The sequence below is a fragment of the Callionymus lyra genome, chromosome 12 (assembly GCF_982586985.1).
Source record: "Callionymus lyra chromosome 12, fCalLyr1.hap1.1, whole genome shotgun sequence".
Taxonomy (NCBI): Eukaryota; Metazoa; Chordata; class Actinopteri; order Syngnathiformes; family Callionymidae; genus Callionymus; species Callionymus lyra.
The window spans coordinates 24,189,636-24,207,283 of NC_141829.1; the positions used below are offsets into that span (position 1 = coordinate 24,189,636).

A 17,648-nucleotide genomic window follows, 5' to 3' on the forward strand; every position below is an offset into this window, starting at 1 on the left:
CTTGCCTTCTTTTTTTTCTTTTTTACTGCAATTGTCAAAATAGTGTCCATAAACCCAAACCATTGAACACTTATTTGATGGAGAAAAAAAAACATTGATTCTGGATCAGTGTCTCTAGTATCCCTTTCATGAGTTCTTGGTAGTTAAAAAAATAAAAATAAAATTAATGATTGAATCATGCTTGGTACCAATCTAAATTTTTTTATGAATAAAATATATAATTATTGTTCATCCTGCAGTATTATATAACACAACACTGTTTTTTGTTTAAGTGATATCACTCAGACTATGGAGGGGAAACAATCTAAATCAGACAGGTTCCCACAGAGTTTAAAACAGAACAAATGTAAACCAGCACTCTCGAACATTAAGTGACTAACTAAAGCACTCAAAGGCATCCTGTGTTGGTAAGGATGCTGCTCCTAGGATCTGACACAAACACTCTGGGGAAGGTTAAAATAGATGTATGTATTGTCAATGAGGTCTAGCCATGTGCCATTAGTCAAATCAGGAGAAATAGGACAAGAAAGAACAGGAAGTGAAAGCAATTAGATGGAAGAAACTGCTAGATCTGATTACATCAGAAAACTGGTAGCAGCAAATAGGAAAAATCCCAAAGTTTTGTTTGACACGATTAATTCTCTCGTGTCTCCTGCTCCTCAAATCACGCCTGACTTCTGTGAAGCTGACAGCAATGCATTGTTGAGATTTTTCATTGACAAAATTAAATTGATCAAAGAGAAAATCTCTCCCCCTTTGTATGGAACCCCTACTGTCTCTGAGCCCCTCGCCTCCTCTTGGTCCTCCTTCACTGCTGTATCTTTGGGTGATATTTCGGCACTAGTGAACAAGATGAAACCCTCCTCTTGCTCAGATGACGTCCTTCCTTGTAGGCTTTTTATCAAAGTATTTGATGTAATTGGCCCCTGGGTTACCAATATGGTGAATCTCTCCCTTTCCACAGGGGTTTTTCCCAATGCATTTAAACATGCCATTGTGGAGCCTCTGCTCAAAAAACCAGGCTTAGACCCGACTGACCTCAGTAATTTCAGGCCTATTTCTAAGCTCCCTTTCTTGTCCAAGATCTTGGAGAAGGTGGTGTCTGAGCAGCTGTCTTTGTTCCTGGATCAGAGCGACATCCATGAGAAGTTTCAGTCTGGCTTCCGTAAACATCACTCTACGGAGACAGCTTTATTGAAAGTGTCCAGTGACATCATGATGTCGGCTGACTCTGGTAAATTCACTGTTCTGGTTATTTTGGATCTATCCTCAGCCTTTGACACAGTTGATCACAAGATCCTGCTGAAAAGACTGAGGGATGAAGTGGGACTGTCTGGGTCTGTGTTAGAATGGTTCTCATCTTACCTTTCTGGGCGCAGTTTTAGTGTATCTGCCAATCAAATGAGGTCTGAATCGGCAGATCTGTTGTGTGGAGTCCCTCGAGGTTCTGTTCTGGGTCCTTTATTGTTTTTGCTGTACTTGATTCCCCTCGGTAAAATCATTCAGAGATTCAGATGTTTCTTATCACATTTTTGCTGATGACATCCAGCTCTACTGCTCTTTTGATCCAACTGAGCCCCAAAGGCTGAACAGCTTAGTCAATTGTTTGCTAGAAATCAAACAATGGCTGAGTGAAAACACTCTACAGCTAAATGTGGACAAAACTGAAACACTGGTCAGTACTTGGGTGACTTAGGTCAGTCTGTCAAACTGAGCCTGAGAAACCTGGGTGTTGTATTTGATAAAGACATGTCTCTTGTTCGACACTGCAGAAAACTGACCAGAAACTGTTTCCTTCAACTGAGAAAAATCTCTAAACTTAGGAAAATGTTGTCGGAACATGATCTTGATCTTGTAATCCATGCGTTTGTTTCTTCTCGTCTGGACTATTGTAACAGTTTGTTTTCATGTCTTAACAAGAAGGAGTTGTCTCGCCTGCAGTTGATTCAGAACTCTGCAGCGAGAATTCTAACCCGCTCAAGTAGAAGAACTCACATTTCTCCGATCCTTAAAACTCTTCACTGGCTTCCAGTTTCTTTCAGGATCAACTTTAAAATTCTGGTTCTTACTTTCAGAGCTATTCATGGTCAGGCTCCTCCTTACATCACTGATCTGATCCAGCCTTACACCCCAGCTCGGGCTCTGAGGTCTGTGGATCAGAATCTACTTATAGTTCCACGCACACGACTCAGGACCAGAGGAGAGAAATCTTTTCAGGCTGTTGCTCCTAAGCTTTGGAACAATCTTCCTCTCTCTTTGCGCTTGATGGAGTCTACTGACTCCTTTAAGAAACATCTTAAGACGTTTCTATTTGTTCAGGCTTTTCCTTGATTTTCTGGAACTCCTGTGTTGTTCTCAGTATTATCTTGATCTTTAAAGTGTATATACTTTTTTGAGTATTGTTTTGTTTGTTTAAGCGCTTTGTGACCCTGTTCTGGAAAAGCGCTATATAAATAAATATTACTTGCTTACTTACAAGGGGGAAAAAATAAACATGACAGACAAGTTGCACACATTCTAGTTTAAAGACTCCTTCATATAAAAGGAGAAATACATTTTGTGCCATTTGATTAGCAGATTAAACATTTGTTCGGTTATTAAGTCAGAAGTATTTGAATATGTGTTATCGTAAGTTGTGGTAAGTTGTGTAGTTTTATTTGTTGTTTTTTGTTGTTGTTGGTCAACCAACTATTTGATTTAAAGTGTGATATTATTTAGATGAACCCATTAAAGCTCATAATAGCATTTGACTGCGATAAAGGTAACCAGAAACAGTTTTTAATTTCAATCGTATAAAAAAAGAGGTAAGACTAAGAAAAATACAATAGAATATTTAAAAACTACACTTTGGCCTTAAATAAAATATAGTTAGTTGTTTCCGCTTATATTGACCCATTAAATACTCAATATTTATCTTTTCATGATAATAGACTTTGGTCCTTTTTACGCAAATCTAGCCAATCACAGAAGTCATCACGCAATATAAACTAATCAGAAGCAACAAAAGGCGGATCTATCGTTCATTACAGTATAAGATACAACAACACGTGATTGAGTCATCGTGACTTAACATTTTAAAATTCAATTTGGAGAGTTCTCGCTAAACTGTACGGTAAATTCCCCACAGTAGGAGAAAATAAATGTTCGGCTTTCAAATTAAGTGTCATTGAATCAGCGGCGCCTTCCTTGTAATCCTTTATTATCACGGTCATATTATTCTATACTGTTTAAATCCATGTTTGCTTATCCTTTTTTTTTTATTATTTATTTATTAACAAATTTAGATTTAGGTGTTCAGCCAATTGAAAGGTCTCAGATCATTACATATGGCAGGTTAAAGATTTTTAATATAGCATTTTTTATAAATTGATAAATGTAATATTTCAGCTATGACTCTTATGTCAATGTCCAGGTTGTCAAGTTTATGAAGCTATAAATCAATATTTATCCACAATCGATGACTGCCATAGATCTAGAGGATGTAGACTAACATCACAACAAAAAATATCACGATAATTCAATATGGACAAACTAGATTGAAGAAATGATTAGTTAAATCATATTTTTCCGAACCATCGTCATATGATATCAAGATGACAGATTTATGCTATAACTGGCATAGAGGTGAGGACATCAGTCTAATTAAATCATAGAAATCGTAATTTAAAGATTTCACCCAAGACCATGCGTGTGTGTGCATGCATGTGTGAAGAATGCTGTTGACATATGAAATAACCAATGTAGCCAATGGAATACGTTTTCCTTTTGGGTTCATATCCTTGTAAAACTGACACCAAAGGAGTCAGTGCCTCACTTACCATGAACCTCACCACACGTCACTGTCTCTACCTCTGATTCCTTCACAGGACATGGAACTCTTATTATCCATTTCAACATTGATGGCTGAAGAAGATCTCATTTCTAATTCAATGCTTTTTTTTTAAATCATAGTAATAGCTACAATATATATTTACTGACTAAAGAATCACATCGTTTTATAGATGATGGCTTCATCTCCACTTCTAAGCTGAGGCGGGAGTTGAACACACACCTTTTCTCCCAAAGCTCCATTATTCATCAAAAAGATTTCTTGGCCCATGTTAAATTTCATAACGACGATTAATAATTTAGAGTCAAACAATTACTCAACCCTCCAGTGCTGGTTCCCTCCTGCATTAAACATTGGAGCTCCTTTATGTAGCTGCAGTTTTCACAGGTTTTACAAGTTGCGTAATTGTCGACAGTGTTGAGTACAGCACTACTTCCAGTTTCTTCTAAAACTGGTGCAATCTTGCCAGGAAGTATGAATTAATCTCGTGCAAGATGTATTAACAAGAGGACTCACAAGTAGTGAGTAATTGAACTCGGCGTCTACCATCTTGAAATTAAACTGGAATTTACTTTTAAGATGCCCATATTTAAAATGGCCTCCTAACCAATACAACTATTCTAATCAACATGGCTCATCACTGATCTGTCTCTGCTGTGGCAGGAAGATAAAATGCAGAGAACAGCAAACATTTAAACAGTATCTTTGTTTTAGCCAAAGCACAATTAAATTCATAAATTCAGTTAAGCGCAACTAAATTTATGTTTCAAACAGGAATACTATCACTTGGAAAATATTGCTTTCAGTTCCTCAAACGTTGTACAAAAGATTATTATTTAAATCTCATTTAAGTCTCATTTCACCTAAAAAAGAAGTGTCTATCTCTTTTACAAAGAGGGCCAGATTTGTGTGCATGTATAAAATCTCAAAATAATGTATTTTGAGTATGATTAAAATACTAAATTGACTACTGACTCCTTCAAGAAAAATCTTAAGACTTTTTTATCAAAAAATATTCAAAATTTAATTTAATTGTTGTTTTAAGATTTAAAGAACGACCCTACTTTTGTTGAAAGCATATTTTTCGTAGCATTATGATGCTGATGAGGAAGTGATGTTGTATAAATATACACACACACCAAACTAGTTGATGCACCTGCTATTCTTTTTTTACCCCCCCGCCTCCCACTCGACCCTTTAAACTTGTCGCTAAAAACAAACTGAACAGAGCGTTCTTGATCTCTCCCGTGAAAAATGGAGCAACATTTGGTATGTTTTTATTTATTCTTTTATGGATTTCATGTGACTAAAATACAATTTTTACCTGAAAATGTAATCTTCCAGATCATATACGTGTAGCCCTTATTTATTATCAACTTATTAAAACGGAATTAAAGATGTAGATTTGTTTTGTGTCAGTGTTGATCAGTCACAGTGGGATGTAAATAAATTAAGTATGCTAGTAGAAGGAAATGCTAAAAGGCTGTGAGGATGAAGTCTCAGTTTCCAGTTGAGTGATTAATATTATTATTCATTTTGTATGTTCATTAGCTAGTGGTCTCTTAGGAAGGAAAATCATTTTTCATTCACTCAAAACATGGTGCTGTTAAATTAAAATTAATGAAATTCAGATCAACTAGTTTATACTGAGGTGTTATTCTTGGTCTCAATGTCATCACATACACAGAGTCTTTTAGAGCAGTCGCTTCCTGTGTGAAGAGTTCAGCATTGTAGCTCTACCGTCTCAAGCTGTGGATGGAGTACAGCGGTTTTTACTCATAGCCTTTTCATCCACAAATGCTGAGTATATAGCAACTGCTAATCTAAATTAATTTGTGGCCCATCCATCGGTACAGGCGTCAAGTTAGTTAGTTGTTCAACTGGGAAGAGGCCCTGGGTTCACCCAGAGAAAAGAGTTGTCCAAAGCAAGACTTGGAAACCTAGCCTGGGTGCTTGACCCGCTTCTGTTTGGAATTCGAAATCAGGTGATGAAGGCATCATGTGGCCATGTTGATGATGTGAAGCCCTGAAGATGGGGCGGAGATAGCAGGGAACAATCAGCGTGCTTCGTCCACAGTTGGGAAACATTTTCGAACGAAAGCGGGTTAAGCGATCCCAGACTATTTTTTTTTAGGTGAAAATAGATAAGCTTCTCCATTTTTGGTCGTAAACGGGTAATTGTATTTGTATATGCATCTGTCAAGAGTATGACAATAAGATTTGGCTTCTTTGACAACATTCTCTTGTTTCCATGCAGATGCACGTCTCACTCTTGGGACTGTGCTGCTGTCTGATGACGTTGGCTTCCAACATTTCCTATCCAAAAACTCTGCCATGTGATGTCAGTGAGGCCGATAACAGCAGTGACGTAATGGTGGACTGCACAGATAGAAGCCTTGTGTATGTTCCCTCCGACATCCCCAGAGAAACCACGAACCTGACGCTCACCATCAATCACATTCATGAGTTCAACTCCACCTCCTTCCACAATATGGACAACCTCACAGAGATCGACATGAGGTGCAACTGCGTGCCTATCAAGATAGGCCCAAAAGACCACATGTGCACCAGGAGCGTCGTCATTCATGATAACACCTTCACCAACTTGAGGAATCTCCGTGCTCTCTACTTGGATGGAAACCAGCTACTTAAAATACCCCAAGGTCTTCCTCCTGAACTGATCCTGCTGAGCCTAGAGGTCAATCATATCTTTGACATCTCGAGAGAAAACCTCTCTGACATCACCAATATCCGTATGCTTTACCTGGGTCAGAACTGTTACTACCGAAACCCTTGCAATGTGTCCTACAGTATCCAGGAGGGTACTTTTTCACAGCTCAACAATTTAACGCTGCTTTCCCTAAAGTCAAACAACTTGTCATTCATTCCACATCAACTTCCGACCAGCCTAAAGGAGCTCTACCTCTACAATAATTACGTCAGGAAAGTCACAGCTGAGGACTTCAAGAATCTCACCAACCTGGAGATTTTAGATATAAGTGGAAACTGTCCTCGGTGCTACAACTCCCCTTTCCCCTGCACGCCCTGCCCAAATAATTCACCGCTTGTCATCAGCCCCTCAGCTTTTCAAATGCTGACCAAACTAAAGACCTTACGCTTGCGCAGTAACTCTCTAAGAAGAGTGCCGCCAGAGTGGTTTGTCAACCTCAAAGATCTGAGAGTACTCGATTTATCTTCCAACTATTTAGCAGGTGATATGGCCTTGACCCATTTTCCTAGTTGCCTTGGCAAACTAGAGGAAATTGATCTTTCGTTCAATTATGAATTGCAGCGCTATCCCCGAACATTGCAGCTAAGTCACGCATTTTCCTTCTTAAAATCCCTGAAGATTTTCAGATTAAAGGGATACATCTTCCAACAGCTGCTCCCAGAAACTATCAATCCTCTGAAACATTTAAAGAAGCTTGAGGTTGTAGATTTTGGCACAAACTTCATAAAAACTGCAAACCTCAGCATCTTAATGGAACTGAAAAGCTTTAAAATCATCAGCCTGTCTGATAACAAAATATCGTCCCCGTCCGATGACCAGGAGACTCTGGGGTTTTCCCAAAAAGAGAACAAGTACTGGTCTCCGATGTTGCCTGCAATGGAGTACCAAAGGGACGATACCAGAGAGATCCACTACTTTAGATATGACGAGTATGCGCGCAGCTGCAAACATAAAGACAAAGAACTGGGAGTGATTCTCTCATTTGTCAAAAAGGAATGCAGTAAGTTTGGAAAGACTCTTGATGTTAGCAGGAATAACATATTCTTCCTGCATAATAGATTCCTAAATCTAGGAGAGCTGCGCTGCCTCAACCTCTCAGGGAATCTAATGAGTCAGAGTCTGAATGGAACAGAGTTCACTTATCTAAGCAATCTTAAATATTTAGATTTCTCCGCCAACCGTCTGGACCTGCTCTACTCCACGGCCTTTCAGGAGCTGAAGGAGCTTGTGGTCCTAGACATAAGCCACAACAACCATTACTTCGAGTCAGAGGGTTTGACACATATGCTAAATTTTACCAAGAATTTAAAGAATCTGAAAAAGTTGATGATGAACCACAACAAGATCTCGACGTCCACAAACAAGGAGCTGGAGAGCGAGTCGCTGGAGCAGCTGGAGTTCAGAGATAACCGATTGAATGTGATGTGGCGGGATGGGGATGACAGATACTTCAATTACTTCAAGAAACTGGTTAATTTGGTAGTTCTTGACATTTCTCAAAACAACCTCCGATATATTCCCAAGGCAGTTTTCAGTGGTTTACCACCCCGGCTGTCTGAGCTCTACCTCCGGAACAACAATCTAAAGACTTTTGACTGGGACAAACTGGAACTTATAAACTCATTGCAGGTGTTGGATCTGAGTAAAAACAGCTTAACCCAAGTTCCCCCCGTGTTGTCGGCCTCCGCCAAGTCCCTGAAGAAGCTAATTTTGCATGACAATCGCATTGTTGAACTGACACCGGACTTCCTCCAAGACTCCTACAACTTGACTCACTTGGATCTCAGTTTTAATTGTATACAGTACATCCATCAAACCAGCTTCCCAGACAAAGTTGTCAATCAGATGCACATACTGCTTTTGAACAACAACAGCTTCCACTGCACGTGTAAGGCCACTCCATTTGTCAAATGGCTGAACCACATCAACGTGACTATTCCCAAACTGGCCAGCGCCGTGACCTGTGCTGCACCTGGCACACAAAGAGGTTCCCCGGTTGTCTCTGTTGACCTGCTGGCCTGTCAGTACAGTGAAATCTCGCTATTGCTATACACTCTCACAACATCCTTTGTCCTCGGCCTGCTCATCCTGTCCATCTCCAGCCATCGCTTCCTCTGGGACGTCTGGTACATCTATCACTTTTGCTGGGCGAAGATACGAGGGTACAAGCGCTTGCCCTACCAGAGTGACTCCTATGACGCCTTCGTTTTGTACGATAAAGACGACCCTGCCGTGTCCGAGTGGGTTTGGAGGGAGATGTCTGTTCACCTAGAACAGCGTGGAGACCGCAGACTGACTCTGTGTCTGGAGGAACGAGACTGGATCCCTGGTTGTCCAACAATTGACAGTCTCTCGCAGAGCATCCATAAGAGCAAGAGGACCGTGTTCATACTGACCAACAGGTACATCAAAAGTGGCAGCTTCAAGATGGCATTCTACTTGGCCCACCAGAGGCTCATGGATGAAAAGAACGATGTCATTGTTCTAATACTGTTGGAGAAGGTTCCTTGCAACTCAAAGTACCTAAGACTGAGAAGAAGGTTGTATAAACGATCAGTGCTGGAGTGGCCAAAAAATCCTCAAGCTCAGTCATACTTCTGGTTCAGTCTGAGGAGTGTATTGTTGACTCAGGGACAGACGCAGTACAACAGTCTTTTCAAAGAGACACTGTAAACCTGTCAAACTCAAGACAAAGATATTCGTGCTTTTTTTTTTTTTTTTTTTTTTTTTTTAAATCAAAGGAAATGTAATTTAAAAAGCTTCAAAAACAATTCAGCTCAATTATTGCCGTTTGACACGATGTTATCAAGCAGGTGGAATGGCTGAAGATGATCAGGATCTTTGGGTTTGGCGGGCCAAATGTTGACCAAACAAAGACCAAAAGGTGGACAAAACAATGTATATATCATGCTTAACATGTTTTATGCCAACATTAGCTTCATATGATTTAGACTGATCTTGTGTTTTGTTTACTCTCTAATTTGCTTAATAAATTAAATCTGCAACTTGGATCGGTTGGATGAGCATTATCTGATGTAATATTTACGGTAAGCCGTTGTCTTTGTAGTGAGATTTTGTTGTTTTTTTAATTAAATTGATAAAAACAAGTTACCAAGTGATCTATGAACCAAATTATGTCAAAATTAAAAGAACATATATAACAATTTCAAACAGTGTAATCTCATGGAGTCTGAATTGGTGTAATAATGACCGCAACAGGTAAAAACTTGAGATGCATTCATAGCCAGTATTAATGCTAATACCATTTTGTCCAGTGGTATAGAAAAGTGAATAAGGCAGAGCAATGATAATAACTATTCTACTCTCTGCTCCTTTTAAATATCAAAATATCATGTCTGATCACAGATTTTTCACAGTGAAAAAGTGCGATTGTAGTTGAAAATGTCTACAATTGTACACAAGTAATGTACTGTATACAAAAATAACTTAAAATAGATTTCTGAAAATCAATTTCCCAATTTCCTTTTCATCTTTAACTCCATCTTCCTTTTTACTGCTGACCAAAAGGTGACCTAAGGGGATGACTGCCGTTTAGTCTTTATTAAAATTAAACACAACCTCCACTAAACTGCATAAACTTGTTTGGAAGAGGAAGTGAAACCGTACATCAGTTCCTGCTCGACGACTGACCACAGTTAAGTTTATGTGTTTGACTGGGACTTTTTACATCTGCGTTCAGACGAGGATGCGTTTTTGACGAATAAATTGAACCTCCAGGGAAGAGACATGATGGTAAGTTGTGAACATTTCAACTATGAGAGCATGAGCAGAGTGAGGAAGCGTCTCCATCGCTGGTTAATTAGAGGTGCGAGGATCAATGTTCCATATTGATGGCGGCTCTGACCCTGTTAAATGGATCGAGTGTGTTCCAGATGTGACCAAAATTATTTTTTTGGTTCAGCATTAACATTGTGTTTTTCACAGCTTCACAAAACTGTAAAAGATACATGGACTAACTTTGCTTACACGTAACACGGATAACTACTTTCAAAAGAGAACTGCAACCATTTACTAATGTCTGTCCTCGCTTACTTCCATTTTTTTTACTAAACTATTTTACAAAGTGCAAAGTAATCTGCTGGCATTGCTTCAAAATGCCATCTGAAATGTAGTTTCTTTAATATGGTATTTATGTATTAATGGAACTTTCATTTAACTGCATTCTTTTTTGAAATTCATGCAACACTTTTTGTGCAATAAGGGATTACTGCCACCTGGTGGACATTAAGGATAACAATAAACGGAAATTGTACTGGTTACATGTACATTTAGGTTGTTATGGAGAATTTAATGTGGGGTAGAGGGGGGAACTTTATAACATGGTATAAACCATTAACAGACACAAATAAACAAATGGACATAAAGTATTTAAACAATTTTAATCATCAGAAGTCAGTTTACAGGTGTTTTTGGTGATATTGTAGGTCTTAAAACATTCTTGAACTGAAAGTCAACCAATATTTCTTCACAATGGTTTTGAGTGAAAGTCAAACATGGACAACTGAAAAGCCATGTTCTAGTTCAAATAAATTCACTTTCACACTAACTTACTTACACAGTTACACGATAAAACTCACTCCACAATTGTTTTCTTCATCCTGATCCAAGATCTCAGTGAACACATCACTTCTTTACTGTTAAAACTGTCACCTAGCATTTAAATTCAATATATCAAGGCAAAGCATATTTTTTTTAGCTTTTAATTTTTGGCAGCATCATTCAGGAGTTATTGTTCCTGCACAACTATTGCATGTGCAGGTGAATCTGGTCTTTGTTTGCTATCGTTATGACACATGAGCACAGAGCTCTGTAGCAGCATTTAGCCTGTGTGGTCATTACCTTTTAAAAAATATCATCACTTGATCGCTGCATATTTGGTCATAATGCTTTTAAATATCATCTCCTACTACATATGGTTTAATATTTTCTTCGCTTTATAAAAACGTGGTCATAATATTGTAAATATCACTAGCATTGTAGCATTGTGCTAAATCTGGTGCAGCCTCCTTTTTAATGGAACTGCACATTGTCCTTTTAAATAAACTGAAACTGAAAGTTATTTTAAAAAATACAACCTACCTACCATTCTACACATATTTAGAAAGTCAATATTTTCAAATGTACATGTTGTTGCTCTGAGATGATCAGATTTAACAGAATCCCGTTTTAACTTGTCTTCATCTCTACAGGGTTCTTCACACATGCTATTGCTCTTCCTGTGGTTTAAGGTCCAGGACGCCACCGATGTCAACTGGAACTCTCCGGTCTTCCCGTGTAACGTCAGCCAAATCAAGTCGAACATAATATTTAAGTGTAATGGACGCTCTCTTAAAGATGTTCCATTTGGGATTACAAGCAACACTACGGTGCTAGTTTTGTCAGACAATTTAATCAAGAATATCTCCGCAAATCGGCTGTCGCAACTCAGCAATCTCACCGTGCTCAAGCTGAATTGGGCCAACAAGGGGGGACAGTTGAAGATCAGCAAGGATGCGTTCAAGAACCTGACACAGTTAAAGACCCTGTTACTTGGAGGGAACAACTTAACAGGAATACCAACTAACCTTCCCGCCAAGTTAAGAAAGCTGTCTCTAAATCGGAACAAAATAACATACTTGGATAAAAAGATGCTTGCAGGCCTGGCCAACATAACTTATCTGTATTTTTATGGAAACTGCTTTTACTTGAACGACTGTGGCAAACATATCATAATTGAGGACGACAGTTTTTTAGTCATGACCAAACTCGACACCCTCGACATTTCTTTTAACAATTTGACCAAAGTCCCCCAGGGCTTACCAAGCTCTTTGGTTAACCTGATGCTGATGTCCAACAGAATACAATCAATCAACGAAAGGGACTTTCTGGGTCTTGGAAAACTAAATGCACTTGCCCTACAGGGAAACTGCCCCAGATGCAGCTCTGCTCCATTCGTCTGCTACCCCTGTAAAAACGGTTCCCTGTACATCCATCCGAATGCATTTCAGAATCTGACAAAGCTCACGTACTTGCATCTGGGTGGGAACTCACTAAGGGTTGTGGAATCCTCCTGGTTTGAAAACCTTCAACGTCTGAAAGTCCTTGTGCTCTCATTTAACCTACTACTGCAAGCCATTACCACTGAAGCCAAGTTTCTAAACCACCTGCACAGTTTAAAGAAACTAGATATATCATTCAACTATGAACCAGGACAATACCCAGAGAAGGTAAAACTTTCAGAAAACTTCTCAAATCTCAAGTCTCTTATACAGTTCGATCTAGCTGGTCTTGTCTTCCGGCAGCTCGGGCCAGAAACTCTTAAACCGCTCTACCAACTAAAGTATCTGAACACCCTGAACTTGGGCACAAACTTTTTGACAAGCTATGACCCCTCAGTATTTAAAAATCTTTCCCATTTGAAGATCTTGTACCTTGCAGAAAACCGTCTGTCTCCAATGAGCGATCAGAAACTTCTTAGCTCAGATAACAGACAAAATGATGCGCTGACGTTAACATTTCCTCGACACGCCAAACAATTTCTCTCTATCAAGCCAGAGTGTAGACGAGCCGGAAAAGTGCTCAGCCTGTCTAGCAACAACATATTTTTCATCACAAAACAACAGTTTCAGGGGTATGAAAACATTGCATGCCTTAACCTCTCAAGAAACGGATTCGCAATTGCACCAAATGGAACCGAATTCTCCTCGCTGCCTAACCTGACCTACCTTGATCTGTCGTTCAACAAGGTTGATCTGGCTTACAACAATTCCTTCCAAGAGCTTCAGCAGCTTCAGGTGCTGGACCTGAGTTACAACCCGCACTACTTTCAAGTCTACGGCATCGCGCACAACTTGAACTTCCTCAAACATCTGCCGGTTCTCAGAGTGCTGAACATGAGTCATAATTCCATCTGCAACATAATGACCAAACAGCTGTGCAGCAGTTCATTGGCGGAGCTTCAGTTCGGACACAACCTCTTGGGTGATAGGTGGAAAAGTGATCAATCGTACAACATGATTTTTGCAAATCTTACCAACTTGACCACTTTGGATATATCCCAAAACAGCATCAGCAGTATTCCAGACTTGGTGTTTTCATACTTGCCCCGAACACTGACCAAGCTAAGCTTGAGTAAAAACTTTCTTACAAGGTTTCAGTGGAAGAAACTCAAGGAATTTAAACAACTTAAGATTCTGGACTTGAGCGACAACTTTCTATCACAAGTGGTTGGAATCATGTCGCCAATGTTGTCCTTCCTCGACTTGTCCAACAACAACATTTTCCAGCTGGATGATGGGTTTTTGACGGGCGCGCCAAATCTCAAGGTACTCAGCCTGAAGAAAAACCAGCTGACCACCATCAATCAGACATCTTTAAATCCCAAAACAAAGATCCAAACTTTGATTATTCAGCAAAACCCATTAGAGTGCACGTGTGACACGCTGGAGTTTATATTGTGGATTGAAAGTGGTAGCATAGAAATACCAGAACTGACTTGGGATGTAATGTGTGACTCGCCAGTCAACCAAAAGGGAAAACTTCTGACTCACTTCCAAATCTCCAACTGTGTGGATGATGATCTGGCTTTCTCGATGTACATCTTCACCACTTCTGTCATCCTTCTATTCATGTTGGTGTCCACAGTCGCTCACTTGTTTTACTGGGATGCCTTCTACGCCCTGCACTACGTGCGGGCAAAGCTAAAGGGCTATAAAGTACTGAACTCCAAGGACAACGTTTATGACGTCTTTGTGACCTATGACACCAGCGATCCGCATGTCTCCGAGTGGGTGATGAGTACTCTGAGAGTACAACTGGAGGATGACCGTGACTACCTACCGCTGTGTCTAGAGGAGAGAGACTGGGCTCTGGGAGTCCCTCTGGTGGACAACCTCATCCATAGCATCAGATACAGCCGCAAGACTATATTCGTTTTGACACAGGGCTACGTGAGGACAGGCGTCTTCAGGCTGGCCATGTATTTGGCCCATCAAAGACTTCTGGAGGAGAACGAGGACGTGATGGTGCTGCTGATGCTGGAGCCGGTGCTGCAGCACTCGTACCTGCTGCGCTTGAGAGAGAGACTCTGTGGGAAGAGCGTCATCCGATGGCCCAAAAATGCAGCTGCCGAGCCGTGGTTCTGGCAGAACCTTAGAAACATCATCCGAGTAGACAATGAAGCCATGTACAACAAGACCTACTCAAAGTACTTCAACAGTAAATGAAAAACTATATCCTTTCACAGATGCATTTTTTTTCTAACTCTGTCGAACTGGAAGAATTATCTGTAATTAGTACTCTTCATGATCATGATTATAATTTGTTTTTATAAATACTATTTCCCATTGTTCTTTAATCTTTTTTTTTTTGGGCATTTTAATACATATTTTAATACCATTTTGAATCTTTTGATTGTTCTTTTCTAATCTTGTTTATTAATACATTACATTTAAAATAAATATCTAATCATATTTGACTAAATGAGATGTGTCGTTTCTTTTATTTTTGTATCAAGTCCTTTAAACTCATACGCAACACATACAAGTAATTACTTCTGCTGGTCTTTTTTTTTATAAAAAAAAAAAAAAACATATATATAATCACAAATCACAAAACACTATAACTATATTATGAAATTATTCCGTTCGTATTACATTTTTCACAAAAATTAATTCAATAAAAAAAAAAAAAAAATTAAGTTAAGTTTTATTAAATAGCAAATGACCCATTAAGGAAGTTTAGTTAAATTATTTTTTTCGTAAAGTTTTAAGATTATATTAATGATCTATTGCCTTAATGATAATAAACAACATACAAAAATGTCTTGGTCTCTTTTTTTCTACCCAGCCTGATTGTTATTATTATTTTTTTTAACCGTCGTGTTATCTCTGTGTCAAGGTGACCTGGTGGCCTGAAAACAAATGTGTTTTTGATGTCCCTTTTATTCCTTCCGAGTTAAGAATGACTTCCACCACCTTGACCCAGAGACAACACAACTAACATGTAAACGATATAATGATATGTTCGTTTATCAAAAATCAGTAAGAGTATCATTTATAATTCGAAAAAAATACTTTTAATGTATATTGTTACTCAATGGTAAAATAAAAAATAAAAATAAATCATTTAGAACGGGAAAGAAATCCGAAGCTAAAATTGTGTTAGTTCCTTATCTATCATAAACATTTCTGCATGACCATATAATATATTTATAATAATACAAACTAAGTTCAGACAATTTTGTGTTATCATCACAGACATGCTTAAAAAACGAATGTAACCTTTTAAAAATACTGAAATAAATAAGTATTCGATCAAGTATAGTAATAATGAGGGTGGTAATGAATAGTTATAAATGAAACCTCATATTAGAAGTTTAACATGTAGACATGCAAGTGTAAAATAAATCTTTAAAACGAGTTTTTTGAAAGCGGAGGAACGGTTAGAGTTGAGCAATGTTTGCATCAAGTTGACGTTTTACTGTGACGTGGACGTCAACAGAACAGCACATATTACTTATACTTACACAGTCTGTCCACGGGGTGTCATCTTGTCCCCTCTTAAAATCCACATCTAGAGTTACCTTAGAATTAACTCGTGTACATTTATTTTTCGGGTTTAATATGAACAAGTCAAACAGACGTGATTCGACATCAGGTGCGATTACAATCGCTAATTGAACGCACCTGTTCAACAACACAATCACAACCAACGCTTTTTTTTATGATTTTTTTTAATTATATTTATTTTTCACATTTTATAACGACATATTGCTTTTTTAAATATGGCTTGAAATAATAATAATTTTCGTAGATAAGTCGAAGGGAAAAAAAAAACACAGTTTGCGTGACGTCACAGGCTCATTTGAATGCCGTGTCGTATAAAAAGAGCGGTCGTTCGCCACGAACGTCACTTCTGTTCTCGACTCACGGAGACCAACGTTGTCATAATCGGACCAGAACCAGGTGAGTTCTCAGACATTTTTCCTATGCTTTAGATTTGCGTTTCTTTAAGACGTGATCGTCGCACGTCCTGCTATTGTCCACACTGTTGTTTACTCGTGTGCACAAACAAACAAAATGTGTCTCATCTTGCGATGTTCTGCTAGATTCTTTAAGGATGGGAGACAAACCAGACGTCTCGGAGGTGTCAAGCTTCGACAAGACCAAGCTGAAGAAAACCGAGACGCAGGAGAAGAACACTCTTCCCACCAAAGAAAGTAAGTTTTTGCAACATGCCTCGAGGAGGGGGCTCAAAAAAACCGTGACTGAATCCCATCTCTGTGCTTCTTGTGTTGCAGCCATCGACCAGGAGAAGACTAGCTGAGCCCAGCTCACCTTTTTGCTCTATACATTCCTGCCTCCTTCTACCGATCTGAACTCTAAATGTCATTCCGATTTGAAACTCTGCAGCTTGATGAGATTAACTTCTCATGTATGGTCACCAATTAAAAAAAAAAACCTGGAATGTAAAGGGTCTGTGAAAAGTGCAAAATAAAAAAAAATGTAAATCACGTTTAATGGACTGTTATTTCGCCAGATCACTTGCATGTTTGCCTCATGCTGACACTTCCTGCTCTGTGTGTGATGTAGGAAGTTTGAACAACTTGTACTGCAGCTCTAGGATGTTGCGATCGGAGACTTCCTTGTGTAATGAGTATCCCTCGAAGACTTTTTTTGATCGCACTTAAGACGTTGACAATTGATTCTCTGTGGCTACAGGTGACTTTTTTTTTTTTTTGCTTGATCTGGTGACATTGAGGTTGGAATATGCATTTCTTGGACGTTGGTTTAAAAACTAAGTTTGGATCAGTCCTCAGACTATTGCTTTCTTTTCAGACTAGTTAAAATGGCTTAAGTTTATAACTTTTGAGATAAGGGCCATGCATACCTGCATTATTAAATGTGGCTATTGAAAGTTTAAAAACCTCAGTCTTGCATCTTAATCTGCAACGTTTGGGATTCTCAAAATGGTGGCCTAGAGAAATGCTCAAACAACCTACAACTTTTGTTTTATAATGCAGGCTCTCTGGTTTTATATTTTAAGTTTCTCATACTATTTATAAAAAAAAAAAAAGTTGGAGACATT

At 38.8% G+C, this 17,648-nt stretch overlaps 3 protein-coding genes across 3 annotated transcripts; all 3 read left to right on the forward strand.

Moving 5' to 3' along the window:
• The first annotated feature begins 6,077 nt into the window (after positions 1-6,077).
• On the forward strand, positions 6,078-9,569 carry LOC148068742 (toll-like receptor 7). The gene has a single exon (XM_087803650.1). It carries the CDS (start codon positions 6,081-6,083, stop codon positions 9,231-9,233), a length of 3,153 nt encoding a protein of 1,050 aa, XP_087659776.1. The 5' UTR covers positions 6,078-6,080; the 3' UTR covers positions 9,234-9,569.
• A 550-nt stretch (positions 9,570-10,119) lies between these two features.
• Positions 10,120-15,042, forward strand: tlr8a (toll-like receptor 8a). Its single transcript, XM_087803648.1, has 2 exons — positions 10,120-10,313; positions 11,771-15,042. Exons 1-2 carry the CDS (start codon positions 10,308-10,310, stop codon positions 14,783-14,785), a joined length of 3,021 nt encoding a protein of 1,006 aa, XP_087659774.1. The 5' UTR covers positions 10,120-10,307; the 3' UTR covers positions 14,786-15,042.
• Positions 15,043-16,445: 1,403 nt separating this feature from the next.
• tmsb4x (thymosin beta 4 X-linked) lies at positions 16,446-17,083 on the forward strand. The gene is made up of 3 exons (XM_087803659.1): positions 16,446-16,525; positions 16,669-16,779; positions 16,861-17,083. Exons 2-3 carry the CDS (start codon positions 16,680-16,682, stop codon positions 16,884-16,886), a joined length of 126 nt encoding a protein of 41 aa, XP_087659785.1. The 5' UTR covers positions 16,446-16,525; positions 16,669-16,679; the 3' UTR covers positions 16,887-17,083.
• Positions 17,084-17,648: the final 565 nt, after the last annotated feature.